General features: G+C 43.2%; 1 protein-coding gene across 6 annotated transcripts in view; it reads left to right on the top strand.

Moving 5' to 3' along the window:
- The window catches only part of BTBD11 (BTB domain containing 11), a 154,562-nt gene that overhangs the window by 121,308 nt on the left and 18,534 nt on the right, over positions 1–14,720 (top strand). For 2 of the 6 annotated variants that reach the window (XM_032445080.1, XM_032445083.1), the window contains exons 6-12: positions 2,642–2,731; positions 5,931–6,032; positions 7,156–7,249; positions 7,359–7,494; positions 8,046–8,069; positions 9,166–9,386; positions 11,032–11,210. In XM_032445080.1, the coding sequence (XP_032300971.1) occupies positions 2,642–2,731; positions 5,931–6,032; positions 7,156–7,249; positions 7,359–7,494; positions 8,046–8,069; positions 9,166–9,386; positions 11,032–11,210 (846 nt within the window). The remainder of the gene's footprint in view (positions 1–2,641; positions 2,732–5,930; positions 6,033–7,155; positions 7,250–7,358; positions 7,495–8,045; positions 8,070–9,165; positions 9,387–11,031; positions 11,211–14,720) is intronic. The other 4 variants (XM_015863770.2, XM_015863778.2, XM_032445084.1 and 1 more) reach the window with 3 other exon arrangements.

Raw genomic sequence — 14,720 nt, 5'->3', positions numbered from 1 at the left:
TACCACTCCATTACACTTTGTGGCCAATATCCACCTAACGAGGAACCTAGATTTCTCTGGAGTTACTTCTCCAGTAGGCCAGTGGTTGTGTCAAGGGATAAACCTGCCTCTTCAGTTGCCTGTCGGCAGCAGTCCAATGGACTGTGATGCTCAAGAGGTCCCTTCCCATTCCTATGAGGGCAACACAGATATTATGGTTTCCTTTACAAGGGAATTTCCCTGAGTTTTTTGATGCCCCCAGATGAAAGTCATGGTTGGGTTGTGAGTTGGTTTAGGTCCTCTGGAAGGAAAGCTGCTCCAGGGATGTGAGTTATGTTGAATTCAAGAGCTTCAGTTTGGGTCAGTAATGTGGCTTTGTTTGAGAGAAGCTTTAGAAGAGGGCAGTACTCTGCAAAAAAAGATTGTATTAGAGAGCCCATTCTAATGTTCAAACATTATACTTGAAAAAATCATTATTATTTTAACTTAGTCTGAATCTGGAAACTTTTTGCACCATATTTCCTCTGTCCTCCAGGCTGAAAGCTGGGAACGCTCTGCCTTGATGAATCAAAGTACTTAATCATATGCTTAACTATGAACACATGCTTACATCCCATTTGAGTGAAAGTTCTTAAATGTTTCCCTGAACCAGCCATCCCACATCTTGCAGGGCAGAGCTGGAAGTTATACAAGGCTGAAAAAAAAGTCATTTTTATTTTGCCAAAACCCTAATGCCCTGGGTGTTGATTTTTCATGTTGTTACCGTGTTCCTGTGTGAGTAGAGCAGTAATGATGGGCTCATTAAAATCCCATTCCTCCCACTTGCAAAGAGAGGGGTTTGAGGAATGCTTCAAGGTTGAGCTACAGAGCAAGCCAGGGGATAGGCAGAGGGACAGCAATGCAAAGGGACAGGAGTTTGGAAACCCTGTAAACCCTGATGTCACAGCGTGACATTCAGGGCCCCTTTTTGTCAATTGTAAGTCTCTCTTGCTGTGGGTTCAGAAGCCATGTGTAGCACACAGGCATCTCCTTTGCTTACACCAAGGTGCCAGAGTTGCCATGGGGCTCCTGGTTATGCAATTGCTGGGCCATGCAGGTTTTTAAAGTCATGTGCTAAACATTTGATTTAATCATTGACTGACACCATTTAGAGAATCTGAAATAATAGTTTAAGTCACCTTAATTTTAAGCTGCCGTGCAGTCATTGTGTTTCAAGGCCCAAGCACTGTTTTTTCGCAGTTCTGGTGGACTCATTTGCTCTGGTACTGTTTATTAACTGCCAAAAGAAATATTTTGGCACTGACTGTAGCTAAAGTCATTTCAGATTCTCCTTGAAAGTTACTTCAAGTCACCCACACCTGTCCTTGCCTGGGGTGAAGTTGTTCCTTAATAATAGCAGGAGGCCCAAATTCTTGTTCCCTTTTGCTGTATCTCCAAAAGTGTTCTGCTCCGTGCATTTAAAGGGAGCTGTGTCTACCTTGCAGGGACAAACCATAACTTCTATTTTCTCTCCAACTCTTCCACATGCCCACTACGTTCAACCCAGCATGCAAGCAGGAAGAATGGGTAGTTCAACAACAGCAGTGGTATTGGGCTTAGGCCAGGAAGAGCAGTGGCATGGCTCTGTGTCTGGCCATGCTGGGCACCCCCTGTGCCTCTGAAAATAATTTCATTTGGGGGCAGCTCTCAGATTAAACAGTGAACCCGCTGCCATCTGACTGGAATTTTACCAGGGAACCTTGAGGGAGGCTACAAACACACATCAGAGGTAGCCACATGCTGCAGTAAATGTACTGCAAAACAACTGTTGGCTGTTGGTCAACGCCACCTATGGCATTTAATAAGCAGCCTTTTCTATTATAATTTATGGTAGACGTAATGATTTTTTTTATGGTTTCATCTAGATATATTACCACAACCACAATCATACTTATCTCAAGGGAAACGGTGATCAGACACTGCAGGTATTTCAGACTAATACAAGTTGTATAGTGGTCATTCTGAAGTGAGGGGTCATTTAATCTAGTTCTCCTCTAAACAGTGACATTCTTTCCTAGAGACAGCAGCTGTTTAGCATTTCATTTAAAATTAAATCTTTGTTTACCAGAGAGTGCAATACAAAGTATTTGCATCTCCAGCCCCTTATGGTATCCATATGGAAAAAAAACTGTGCCCAAATCTACTTTATTATCAGAGGAGCTTTGGATGTTTTTAAAGGCTCTGTCAGTAATTGAAAAGTTAGATTTTAAGAAACAGTGATCGTAGAAAACTGAATAAGATTATCATTTTTACAAACTATCAGTGGGTATATGGTTGTTTTGATAAGAACATTTCTTCATGGGGTCCCACAGAAGAGGCAAACATGCAGAGTTTTGTACACAAACATGGAGGTGAGGCTTACAGACCCAGATTCAGTGGCTGTATTGAGAATGTCAAGGGCAACACAGAAACAGAACAGCCAAAGTGACAATGAAAATGGAGATTTTATGAAATTGTTTGCTTTTGCTAGTCTGAGGGGCATGACTGTAACAGAGGTAATGGATTTCATTAAATACATACTGTTAGTTTTAATGATATATACTTAACTATTTTTTAAAAAATCAGAAGAGTTCTGTGTTAAATTTGTCAATTCCTTTGTTTTTTAACTCCAAAAAATGACTAGGGCATGACTCCACTGATGTATGCTTGTGTCAGGGGTGATGAGGCTATGGTGCAGATGCTGCTAGATGCTGGAGCAGATCTGAATGCTGAGGTGAGGACTTTTTGTTGGTTGTATCTTTGTTCTGTTGTTTGTTGACATCTTAAACTACCCCCTGAAATAGTAGCGGAGGGAAAATCCCAAGAAATAAAGATAAAATTATCTTGTCCTGGACAACACCACTTGAAATGAATGGTGAAATCAGATTGCCTTAGGTTAACATTTGGATTCGCTTCTCAGAAAGGGTCAAGTCATCGGACTTACCCCACAGGTAATTTTTAATTAGTTGTGTTTGCATACTGCAAATGAAAACGGGCATTAGCATTAGCACAGAGCACCGCTCTGATAGTAATTGGAGGACTCCCAGAATCTCAGCTGAGTAAAAATGAAGAGGGTAAAAGAAATGTCTGTCTGATGGCCTGCTACAGCTTATGCATTTGTACGTCTTGGGATGTTCCGTCTAAGCATCCCCAGCACACAAGTGCAGTGTACGTTCCCCTGCTTTTTTTGATGAAATGCTTTGGTCTGAAAACTGTTGGATGAGGAGCTTGAAGCTTCCAGAATATTAACATCTCTTTGATGAATGCACATCAAAAACTTACAATCTGTCCACCAAACAGATTGTGGTTCAACTCCGTGCAATGCAGGTATGTACATTTTTAAAGAGCTGTTTGAAAATCCACGAGAGAATTATTTGTTATTGATTCCAGTTTCAGTTTGTGGAGGTCATGAGTAAATTAAACTGTCTGCTTCACTTATCTGTGTTCCATCTGTTCTGTTTTGATTTGAATGAGCTGATAAATTGTAGGTGCTGCTTTCAGCCAGACATTTTGCACTTGTAAAACATTGAATTTAAAAGCAGGAATAGATGTCACCTGTACAGACTGATAGTTGTTACTATCTTATTGCTCTTTGTGTCTTGTGTGAAATCTGCTGATGATTCCTCATGGAATCCACTCTCACCTCTTCCTTCCCACAATTCAAGTGAGCTGCCCTTGGAGCCAGCAATAACTGAGCACTTGAACCCTTGTTAGCACTGTAGACAGACCAAAGAATGGATGAGCACAGGCTGATCTCTCCTGCTGCTCAGATCCCACAGCTCAGAGCATTATTTGGTTATCATTAAGAGCAGAAATCCTGGCCCTTCCATTTGGGCCAGTAATCTTCCAGACTTGAACCAAATGCAAATTTAAACAGTTTTGTCTTCCTGAAACTGCTGACATCTGAAAAAAACAACTCCAGTGAGAAATTTGAACCTCCCTGATTCATTTCTGTAGAGTGTTTGCTCTCAAATCAAATGAAAACACTTTGGGACAAGAACTATGAATAATTATGGTGTGCAATTAGAAGATGATTTGTGCACACCACAACCAACTGTGCAAATTGGGCAATTACAGCGAAAAAAGGCAAATCAACCATGAACGAAAATAAATACCCTGTCAGGTGCCTGCATCATTTTTCTTATTTCTCTTTGCAAATCAGTTATATATATGTATATTTCCAAAAGTAGCCTCAAATGCTGGGTGCCTCCATTTTTGATTGCCCATGTTTATCGAAAATGGACTCATCTCCAGATGTTCTGAGGAGCTGCAATACTCTCTGGAGTCAGTGGGACCTGTAGATGCACAGCAAATTGCAGTTGAGGCTTTAAAAGCCCTATCAGCCACAGGTCTTTTGTAAACACCATATGAACAGAAGAGAATTGTAATCAAAAAGGAGCAAAGGAGTTTAAATGACTTCATTTTCTTTACCGCTTGCCACGGGCTGCCCCAGACAGCAGTGGGAGTCCATGCTGGAAGAGGAGATGCTGGACACTGATCTCACTGCACCATGATGCCCATCCTCACCCTCTGCCACTCTTGCTCCCCAGCCTAAATCCCCAGCTCAGATTGCTTGATCTCTTCCTTCTGAGAAAACTCAGACCTGAAGAATCCCTGTACTTGTGCTCAGACACCAGCAGGCTTCTCCAGTTGCACCAGAGCTTGTAGTGTGCTGGTCCTTACTGAGCTGTAAAAGAGAGAAGGGCATTTCAGCCCCCTCTCTTTGGCAAATCTGAGTGATGCAACCAGGCTCTGGTGCAGATCCACTCTAATTGTGGGATCTGTACAGGCTCTTCAGATTTTGTCCTCATCCCTTGTTCTCAGAATCAAGGGCTTGGTTAGATGCTTTTAACAAAATGCTGCATGTGGTGCTTGGAAATGCTATCTGCTCATGCAATTAAGCATTTAATAACTGCCCTTGCTTCCCTACATGGATAAAACTATGTCAAACAACTTAGTGAAAGCATAGTTGGCTGATAAGACAGAGAGGTGGTGCATCTTTTACTCTGATCTTAGTCCTCGTTCTAAGATGAATAATAAGATTTTGAATTTTAGTATCACACTCCATCTGAGTGTGCGAGCTCAGATTGCAAATGTTCATTAGATATTTCCATCTCTGTGAACCTCATCAATATTAATATCCCCATCTTTAAGACAGGGAAACTGAAGCAGAGAGTGGTTATTCATCTTTTCCAATGTCTACATTAGAGGAACCAGGAACAAAAACATAGAAAATTGAAGGAGCAATGTAAAAAAATACCGCTTTTTTCTGAGAATAAACTTTGCATCTCTTTTAACTGAAGCCACTTTGCTGTGTTCTAACTCGATTCAGACAGGAGAAAGCAATAAAAATGACTTTTCTTAAAATATCTGTGAAATGTCACTCTGCCCCATCAGTTCTCAGCTGTCATTTTCCCTCCGGTAGAAGAGGAGGAGCCTGGAAGCACTGCTGGAAAACTCCAGGGCAGGGACTGTGATGTGTCTTCCTTGATGTCAACGACAAAAGTCATACCGATTTATGTGGAGAGAATTCCTTTGGGCCTGAAGCAATCCCAAGAGCTGGAGCTGTAGGGGTCTGCAGAAGTCAGATGGTCCTTAGCCATAAGGGTCCTGATCCATCCCTGCTCCTCCAGCGTGCGCTGCTGTAAACAACTGTGGATGTTTTGACCTTGTGCAAAAGTGGTGGCCAGTGGTTTAGATGGAGCTACAGTAGTTGGTAAAAAGACTTCATTTGGTATTGCGCTATTCAAGCTGTCAAATCAGCATGAACAGTTTTAGACTTAAGAAAAATTTTTGCTGGAAAAAAGTGAGACCAATCATTTTATAAAGCACCTTTCCCAGGTTTTCTATTTCACTTACTCCCTCACATGCCTGGCTTTCAGGCAGGTTGACTTTATTACACTTGAAAAAAAATAACTTTAATTTGTTTGTAGGTTGTCAGTACTGCTCATAAATACCCATCCGTCCACCCTGAGACCCGCCATTGGACAGCTCTGACATTTGCTGTGTTGCATGGACATATTCCTGTAGTTCAGGTATTATTGTATTTCCCTACCTGCATCTCATTCTTTTGTTTCTCCTCTTTAGTTCCAGTTATGCACATCTCAAACCAGTATCCTCTTGTCATACTCATATTGGTTACTTCTGCTTCTTCTAGAGTGTACTGATATATAATAGACCTATTATATAACAAATATGGTGTTCAAACCTTAACCAATATGAGGCTTAAATAGGACAATTTTAAAGCAAACTTGCACCAAAGAAAGTCTGACAACTCCTTGTGCTCCTTCCTGACCACTTGTTTTGTGTGTCTGTTTATTCATTCATTACACTTTCTTATGCTGTAATACTTTAACAAGTACCAGACGGCTGCCTTGGTGGGGAGAGACAGACAGCCACAGCCATCGCTCTGTCCCAAAGGGAGAGAAGCTCTCAGTCTCCTTACCCGAGCAAGGCGTCGCGTGGGATATGCTGGTTCTCTGCTTTGGCATCTCAAAAGTCAAGAAGGTTTATTCTTCAAAACAGCTGTGTCTGTTGCACATGTAACCAAGCTTTGTTAAAACTTTGAAAGCCTAAAGACATAAAGGGCCAAGAGGGGCTAGAGGGCAGGCTCCATCCTGCTCTCCTTGGCCACTTTTGTTTTCAGCATTGTCACTATTCATGTGGACGTGTACCCGATGGAAACCACAGCTTTTGGATTCATTACTACGATTTGTTTTTAATGATTGCCTTTCTTTGGCCATGTCTTTATAAAAAAGATGGAGGCAATTGAAATCTGTTCCATTATAAGTTGGTCCTGAGCTTCTAGAAGACCATAAAGGAAGGATGCTTGTTGGGCTGATATTCAGTATTTCCATCTTCAGTGCATTGCTTCCTAACACCAACCTTATTCGCATTTCCCATTCAAAAACACTGGGTTACACTTTTTTGGCTCTGAGCCTTGGACACTAGTGCTCCTGGTGTCTGGCAATGTAAAATGAGCGAAAAAAGGAATCAATTTGCCTCTGTAAAATAATGAGCAGAACTTGCATGTCACTTGTCTCCATTGTATCTGGTTTGCAGATAACAAGAAGCATTAGACTCTCATTCGTCACTGTTCATGAACTCTTGATCACTGTGGTACCCTCAGTTGCTCTAAATGGCGAATTTTCTTTCTAGTTGTTGTTAGATGCTGGAGCAAAAGTAGAAGGTTCCCTGGAGCATGGAGAAGAAAACTACTCTGAAACTCCTTTACAGTTGGCAGCAGCTGCCGGTAAGGATTTTCTCCTTCCTCTGCTGTAAATTCTTCAGTTGAGATCTGTGATTTGGATGAGCAAACAGTGGATTTTAAAAGAAGTAAACGTGCATCTCTTGACTTGCAGGAAATTTCGAGCTGGTCAGTTTGCTGTTGGAGCGAGGAGCTGACCCCATGATAGGAACTATGTACAGGAACGGCATTTCCATGACTCCACAAGGTGACATGAACTCTTTCAGTCAGGCCGCTGCTCATGGACACAGGTAGAGTGGGAACAAGTCTAGTGGCATCCTTCACGTGGTTGTATTTTTCCTGGGAGTCTGGTTTGAGCAGATGGGTGAAAGTTCTGCATGAACAATCAAACAAGCCACCAACTGAGCAGAGATGTAAGGCTTTTTGCTAGCATGTGAATTAAACCAGTTGGTGGTACAACCTGCTCTTTCTATCTTATTGAAAGAAGAGGAAGGATACTCCTCGTGGTGTGTTGCAATGTGATGTTTGTTAAATGGTAGATTATGTGATGGTGGAAAGGAATGCCGAAGACATTCCTTCTGAATTTCTTGTTGACGTATTTCTGAGGTTTGGGGTGAATTGTGTCTGTACTGCTGCAGCCTTTGCTGTCACTGAACAGAGTTCCTGCATCTGTGTTTACTGTAAAGTCCTGTGTGCTTTAATGTTGGATGTATGCTGCAATTCTTTAAAGAAAGTAATGAAATGAAGCACCTGGCATGCATGATGTTGCAACGTTCAGGAGTTTACTGCAGTGCAATGGATTAGTATTATGATCTTCACGTTCCTGCTTTTCTAATTGTAGCCATCCAGAGGAACATAGATACAGGTTAGAGACAGTACCTATCGTCTGTTTGCTTAGAGAAGAGCTGCCAGTGTAACAACATGCTCATGGCATGTCAGGGTGGGTTCAAAAAACACTGCCCATCTGGAGCCTGCGAGGGATCTCTGGGATGACAGACAAGACAACTTGTTGCTGGATTCTTGCATTTACTACTCAGGCCTTGGTGCCAGCTGGTGTGAGTGAGAGCCATGTGCCTGAGGAGGACTTGAGGCTCTGTTTACATCACAGACCCACAACTTACTTCTGAGAACTGGCTCTTACACTCCTACCTCTACACTGCCCACACAGGCTCCCTCCTCTTTCCCTCTCTCCCCAAACCACTCCTTTGGGACACCCCGTGGCCTGCTGTCACCCCATGCGAGGTTCTAAGCAGGTGTGGGGAGGATGTCAGAGTATGATGGAGGTGACATGGTGGCCAGCCTGGCTTCTCTTCTTATAGTTGTGGAAACCAAGAGCAACTCCTTTGAGATTGATGAACTTATGCTGGTATGAACCTGAAGATACCAAGTCTCTGGCTGAATTTGGGCCTGGTGTGTGATGGCCCAGATTTGATCGCCCAGCCAGAACAGTCCGTGATGTGCTTGAACCTGCCCTGACTGGCCTTGTTGAATGTCTAGTTGCTCTAGCTTTCCCAAGCTGCTTTGAGTGTTAATCCAGTGCTGGTGCTTTCCATAGCTCCAGACAGCTCCCTTCTCAAGTGGCCTCCCTGGTGAAAGTCCTGAGTGCTTGTCCAAAGGCAATCCAACCTTAACCCGATGGTGGGGCAGGTGCCAGAAGTCATGAGACACGTGAGAGTCACGTTTAGCTCATGGGTTTATGTTCCCACAAAGTTCCTGCCATTTGTTTGACATCTGTACAGTTGCTGTCATTACAGCAGCATCTTGCAGTTGTGGTCTGGTGGGCTAAGAGGTGGGCTAACAGAGTGATGCTTGCTTTAGGACTGCTGTAAACTATTCCATTAATTGGAGTAATTTCTGACCTGCTTGCTGGATAGGTGTCTTGCACAAAGTATCATCACCACTGACTACTCTCCTGCTCTTCTTTCCCTGCCTCCCTCTCTGTGTCATGCTGTAATTGCCAGGAATGTCTTCCGTAAGCTACTTGCTCAGCCAGAGAAGGAAAAGAGTGATATCTTGTCTCTGGAGGAGATACTGGCCGAAGGGACGGACCTACCTGACTCTGCAGCAGCTCCGCTTTGTGCCAGCCGCAACAGCAAGGCCAAACTGAAAGCCCTGAAGGAGGCCATGTACCACAGTGCTGAGCATGGATATGTGGATGTGACCATTGACATACGGAGTATAGGTCAGTGCTGGCACCCTTGCTTCTCTGCCTCATCAGAGATACCGCTGTAAGAAATGTGTCTTTCATGTGCTGCTGCTTAAACTGACTGCAGCTGAGCCTCCTGAACTTCTATGGAGGTGGTAATTGCAGGGGGTTTCCCAGCAGGTTTGTGGGTGAGGATGGGGAAGGTAAGTTCAAGTCAGCCCAGGCTTAAAGCCAAGGCTATCAGAGCTTCTCTGAACTCAGTTAAGATTCCTGCTGCCTAAGCAACTGCAAAATAGAGCAAACTGCTTTTTATGTCAAATTGTGTGTGCTAGACACACTCTAAGAGCAATCTCTTATTTTCCACCCTTCATCTGGAACATGATAGGGGATCCTGCAGGTTTCGGGGCCATTTTAGCTCCATAGCATATTCTGCTCTTCAGGACAGCGTAGTTTCTACCAGCAGCCATCTTCACTGCTGCTTGGCAGAGCGTTAGCTAAGTCTCTGGGGCAGTGTTTGTCTGCTGCTTCCAACAGTTCTCTTCTGCACTCTGCCATTTCACAGTCCACAGTTTAAACATCTTTTTTTTCCCAAGGTTTATGAGCCTTTGAGGAGAAGAGCAGTGAACTGGCTTCTCAGTGTGCTAATTGTGCCAGCATGGGGCTTGAGCACTTCAGCAGCCTGTTGGAGGTCTGCCTTCTTCTCATGGCAAGAGTGGTCAGGATCACAAGAGGGAATGAATCTGGACTATGTGTCCATTACTCTGTGCCTGATCTCCATTAATTTTTCCCTGGAGAGAGGCCAGCGTGGCTGTTGTGCCTTCATGTAGTGCAGCACTCCAGCACTGAGGACCTCTTCTGTGTGTCAGGGTGTACATTCTTGTTTTACCAGGTGCGCTGGGCAGGCAGAGCTCTTGGTGCTGAGTGAGAGGAGAGAACCAGAGCTGCTCAAGGTGCTGGGCATTTGCTGAATTGGAAGGAAAGTCCTTATGTTGCCAAATCCCAGGCTTCTGTTTCCTCCCACTCTATTCTGCAAGAACAGAAACTAGGTCACGTCCAGCCTAATGTTTGGAGTACTATATTAACTTTGTGTGTTTTCTCATTCAGTGCAGGGGAACATTTCCCTTTAAGTTCCTAGAGAGTGGTTCTGCCATGACAAACAGCTACTTGAAAAGGCTCCTTAACTCACCCAGTGCTGTTTAGGGGAAATAGTAATGATCAGTAGAGGACACAGGCTAGGGCTTACAACTAAAAGTTGTAGTCTGAAGACCACCAGTTTGAATACAGCTAGGTAGTGACCAAAATCTTTTGTTTCCATTCAGTGGCTCCCCAGGGCCACATTCAAACAAATGAACTCATGTAAATCTAGTTTCCAAAAGGTTTTTGCGTTTCAGAGCACCACAACAATTACCTCAAATTGGCAGTCTCAGCAGAGAAGCTGAGGGCTAGATGAGCAAAGGGACCACAATTTCCCTTAGCAGTTGGAGGAGAGCCTCTGTGTATTAGGTCTGGGACGTCTTGATAACCACCCGCCTTCTCAGCTGTGGGTAAATAGGAATTTTATTTCTAGTGTTATTTGGCAGCTTTTGCTTAAAATCTGAGGATTAATACAAGTGAAGATGGAAATTACAGAAGGGCACATCTTTCTCTGGAGCTGGGAGTGAGCTCTGTCCTCTTTCTGTAGGTGTTCCCTGGACACTGCACACATGGCTGGAGTCCTTGCGAACATCCTTCCAGCAGCACAGACGACCCCTCATCCAGTGCTTGCTAAAGGAATTCAAGTCCATTCAAGAGGAAGAGTACACAGAAGAGCTCATCACACAGGGGTTGCCTCTGATGTTTGAGATACTAAAAGCCAGCAAGGTAGGATAAATTATGTATTCTAAAGAAATCAGACTCATTCTGATCCTGTACAGCAGAAACTGCTCTAATGTTTTTGCACAGCGGTCCCAAAGCTGCTTTAGAGCTGTATAGGATTATTACTTTTGTACTGTGTATCTCATTTTTCTTTACTGTGGAATCATGGGTTAAAAACACACAAGCTAATTACATCTTCCGCTACAACATCTTAATACTGATGCTAACTGAGGAGACAACAGGAGCTAATTCATAGTGGCGAAATTAAAATCACAAGGGTCACTGTAGCACAAGAAATGCTGATAACCAAAACCAACCAGTGACTGACTTTACCCAGCTTGCTTTACAGCACCGTGCAACAAAGCTGATGCTCATGTTTGCTTTGTGTTTATTTAACCCCTCACATGATTCTCTCTTCCCTTAATGTGGGATCATGACTTCTAAACTTGTGAGGAGATTGGTTTCTATGAGAACACATGCAGAATGATTTTTTAAAATCCTATGTGTGTTTCCACTTGCAGCCTCCCCAGGTTTGTTCTTTCAGTTGACGTTGTCTTAGCCAGATACATCAGACTAACAAAACCTTTTGAGGGAGGAGGTGCCATTAGGTATGTGAGTAAAACAGTGAAGAAGAGATGATCACTGAGCAGGAAGGAAAGTGAAGGTTATTTTTTTTCTTATGTGTTACAGTACACGCTGGTACAGTTTTCTTTGTTGAACTGGGAAGTAACGTTTCTCACCCAACTCCACACGCAACAGCAAGGAGCAAGTATTTTTAGCACCTACAGCAATAACCTAAATAATGTGAAGAGAGTTCTGGTACAGACACACACTACTAAAGGATACCAGGCACAGTATATTTAGTAAAAGCCTACACGGATTTATTATATGCTAATGCAAAAGATGACTTGGAGTACAGTCCTGACCAAGTGCTGAACATTTATCCCAGCGATTGTTCTGATTTCTGCTCCCATGAATGTTTCCTTTGGGGATAGTTTGGTGTTGATTTGTATTGCGTGGGTATTTATGGAGAATATTTAGATATACCTTTCAGGAAATCATTCTAAATCCTCAGATTTGTAGTCTGAACTGCCTTGGGTTAATACATGTTCATCCAGTAACTAACAGCAAGGTGCTGTTTGTTTTGAAAGCTGATATAAAACTAATCATATTGGAAAACTTAATGGAGATTAAGTTTAGTCTCTGTAATCTAGGATGAGGAATGGCTTTAGCTGCGGTTCTCCTGGGTGGCTGAAGCCAAAGCCAACTGGTTTATAGACGATTGTCATTAGAATAAGTTATTTATATAAGATCATACCTTTTGGAGATGTTTGACTGGGCCATCTGGAGTGTCCTCTAGGAGACATGGCAGCCAATGAGACTGCTACCTTCTGCTTTGGGTTCACTTAAAAGTTAACATGTGGAGGTGTAGGAGGAGTAAAGCAACTGATATATGTTACACACACAGAAAAAGTATGATAAAAAAATCTGTGCTGATCTTTGTTCCCGACTCTGGGCCTAGAGGAGCTGCCTGTCTTCACCTTTCGTGAGCGTGCATATTCACAACCACATGCTTTGGACTTGATGATCTTAAAGGTCTTTTCCAACCTGGGCAATTCTATGCACATACAGTGCTTCATATTCTTAGAAAAATAAGGAATCATTCTGGGACACTGTGAGGGCTTACAGATTGTCTCCAAATGGCATGAATTCTTGCCACAGTCTTGCCCAAACAGTCTCCCACAAAGCTCTTAGAGACTGAAATGAGGGCAGACTCTGAGCAGCCCTTTGGAAGGAATCAAAATAAATTCATTTGCAGGAGGAAGAGCCAATAAAAGTTCTCCCTGGTTACTCCATGTGAGTCAGACAAGGACAGCTGAGATTCTAAGGATCCACTTCCCTAGGAATGCTGAGAGCAGATACTGTTCTTTGTATATATCCACAGATTGGGAATCTCCTTGCAGAGGTACAGAAGGGCTGTAGCTGTGGTTCTTGTCCCTCTGTTTCTGCATTTTGTGGAGTTGTCAGGAGAGAGTTTGATTTGCCCACATGGACGTACTTTTTCCCATGGGCCGGGAACTTTGAGAGATAACAGCTCACACTGAACATCGCAGTCTGTCCCAATACATTTCCTTAATGAGTTTTTCAGGGCAAAAAGTATAAAATAGGCAACTCAAAAGCACAAAGCCACTTAGTGCTCCTTGGGTGATGTAAAACAAGATGTCCCATTTGCTACATATTGTGATGCTCAGTATATTTTAATTGCATGGCAACTTGTACCTAATTGAAATGGCATTTTGCAGTCCTATAAGTAGTCCCAACTATCCTGCAGTCTCAGAACAATTTACAAATATTAATGAGTTGAGATATGGAAGAAGATCTTAGCCTCCTTTTCCGAACAAGGAAATGAAGGTAATTAAACAGGCAGATTTTCAGTGCCTTACAGAGTTGCAATCTCAGCTTCAGAAGCTGTGACAACCTGGCTAAGCCAGACATCAGTTTATTATTTGAGTAATTGTCTTGAGAGACTCTCCAGAAATTGCACAGAAATGTAGATCAGATCTCTGAATAGGAAATGGGCCTTCTACCCCAGCTCCAGATTGCACTGTAGGACAAAACGTTCTCAATGGTTCCCAGGACATGCAGGGTATGAAAAAAGGAAAAGACTAAAGAAAAAGTAAGTACTGTCTAAAAGAACATGATAGAAGGAATGCCTTTTGTCTAACAGGTTTTATTATATTTTTTTAATACCCATACCTAGAGGGTCTCAGGGTCCAAATGTGAGAGCTTGTATGGGATCTCTGCCACCACTGCTGATGTGAGTGTCCTGGAGCCCAGAGGCTGGCATTAATATGACAGGACTGGAACACAGAGTGGTAACAAGAATTAGCAAATCAGGCAAAACCGCCTGAGCAGTAGTTCCTAGAGTTACTGCCTCTCCTAGAGCTGTGAAATAGGAGGGGAAGAACAGTTAATAAATTGCATTTTGGTCAATCACCGCTGCACTCAAGCCCTGGGGAAAGACTTCCAAAGGCACAAATGAGGATTTGGTTCCCAGCCTCCCGGTGGCTGCCAGTAGGACTGAGCACTTTCATTTCCTTTCATGCCTTTTAATGTTTTTATCAGCTGCACTGCTCAGAATTGAATTGAGAATGGAGGAATGAAGTATTTCCATGCAGCTGAGGCAAAGCTACAACAACAGGCAGATGGCTTAGCCCCCACTGCTGTCCTGCAGTCAGCTTAGATCCCTGCCAAACCAGAGAGCAGTGGTGATGGAAGGGACATGGAGAGCATTGTTTAGGGCACTTCCCTAAGAGAAGGCAAAATTCAGACCTAAAACTTACAGTGAAGCTGTGTGGTTCACTAAGGGGATTTGGACCACTGGATGAGGAGGAAAGTCTCTCTCATTTGGGGACTGACCACATCTCTGAGGGAGATGAGCTCACAGACGGTCTGCTTAAAGTAGTTTGGACAGGGTTGCATGTGACAAAAGCTGGAGAGACACTTCTGGAAGCA

The sequence above is a fragment of the Coturnix japonica genome, chromosome 1, assembly GCF_001577835.2.
Source record: "Coturnix japonica isolate 7356 chromosome 1, Coturnix japonica 2.1, whole genome shotgun sequence".
NCBI lineage: Eukaryota > Metazoa > Chordata > Aves > Galliformes > Phasianidae > Coturnix > Coturnix japonica.
This window is presented reverse-complemented; position numbering and strand designations above follow the sequence as displayed.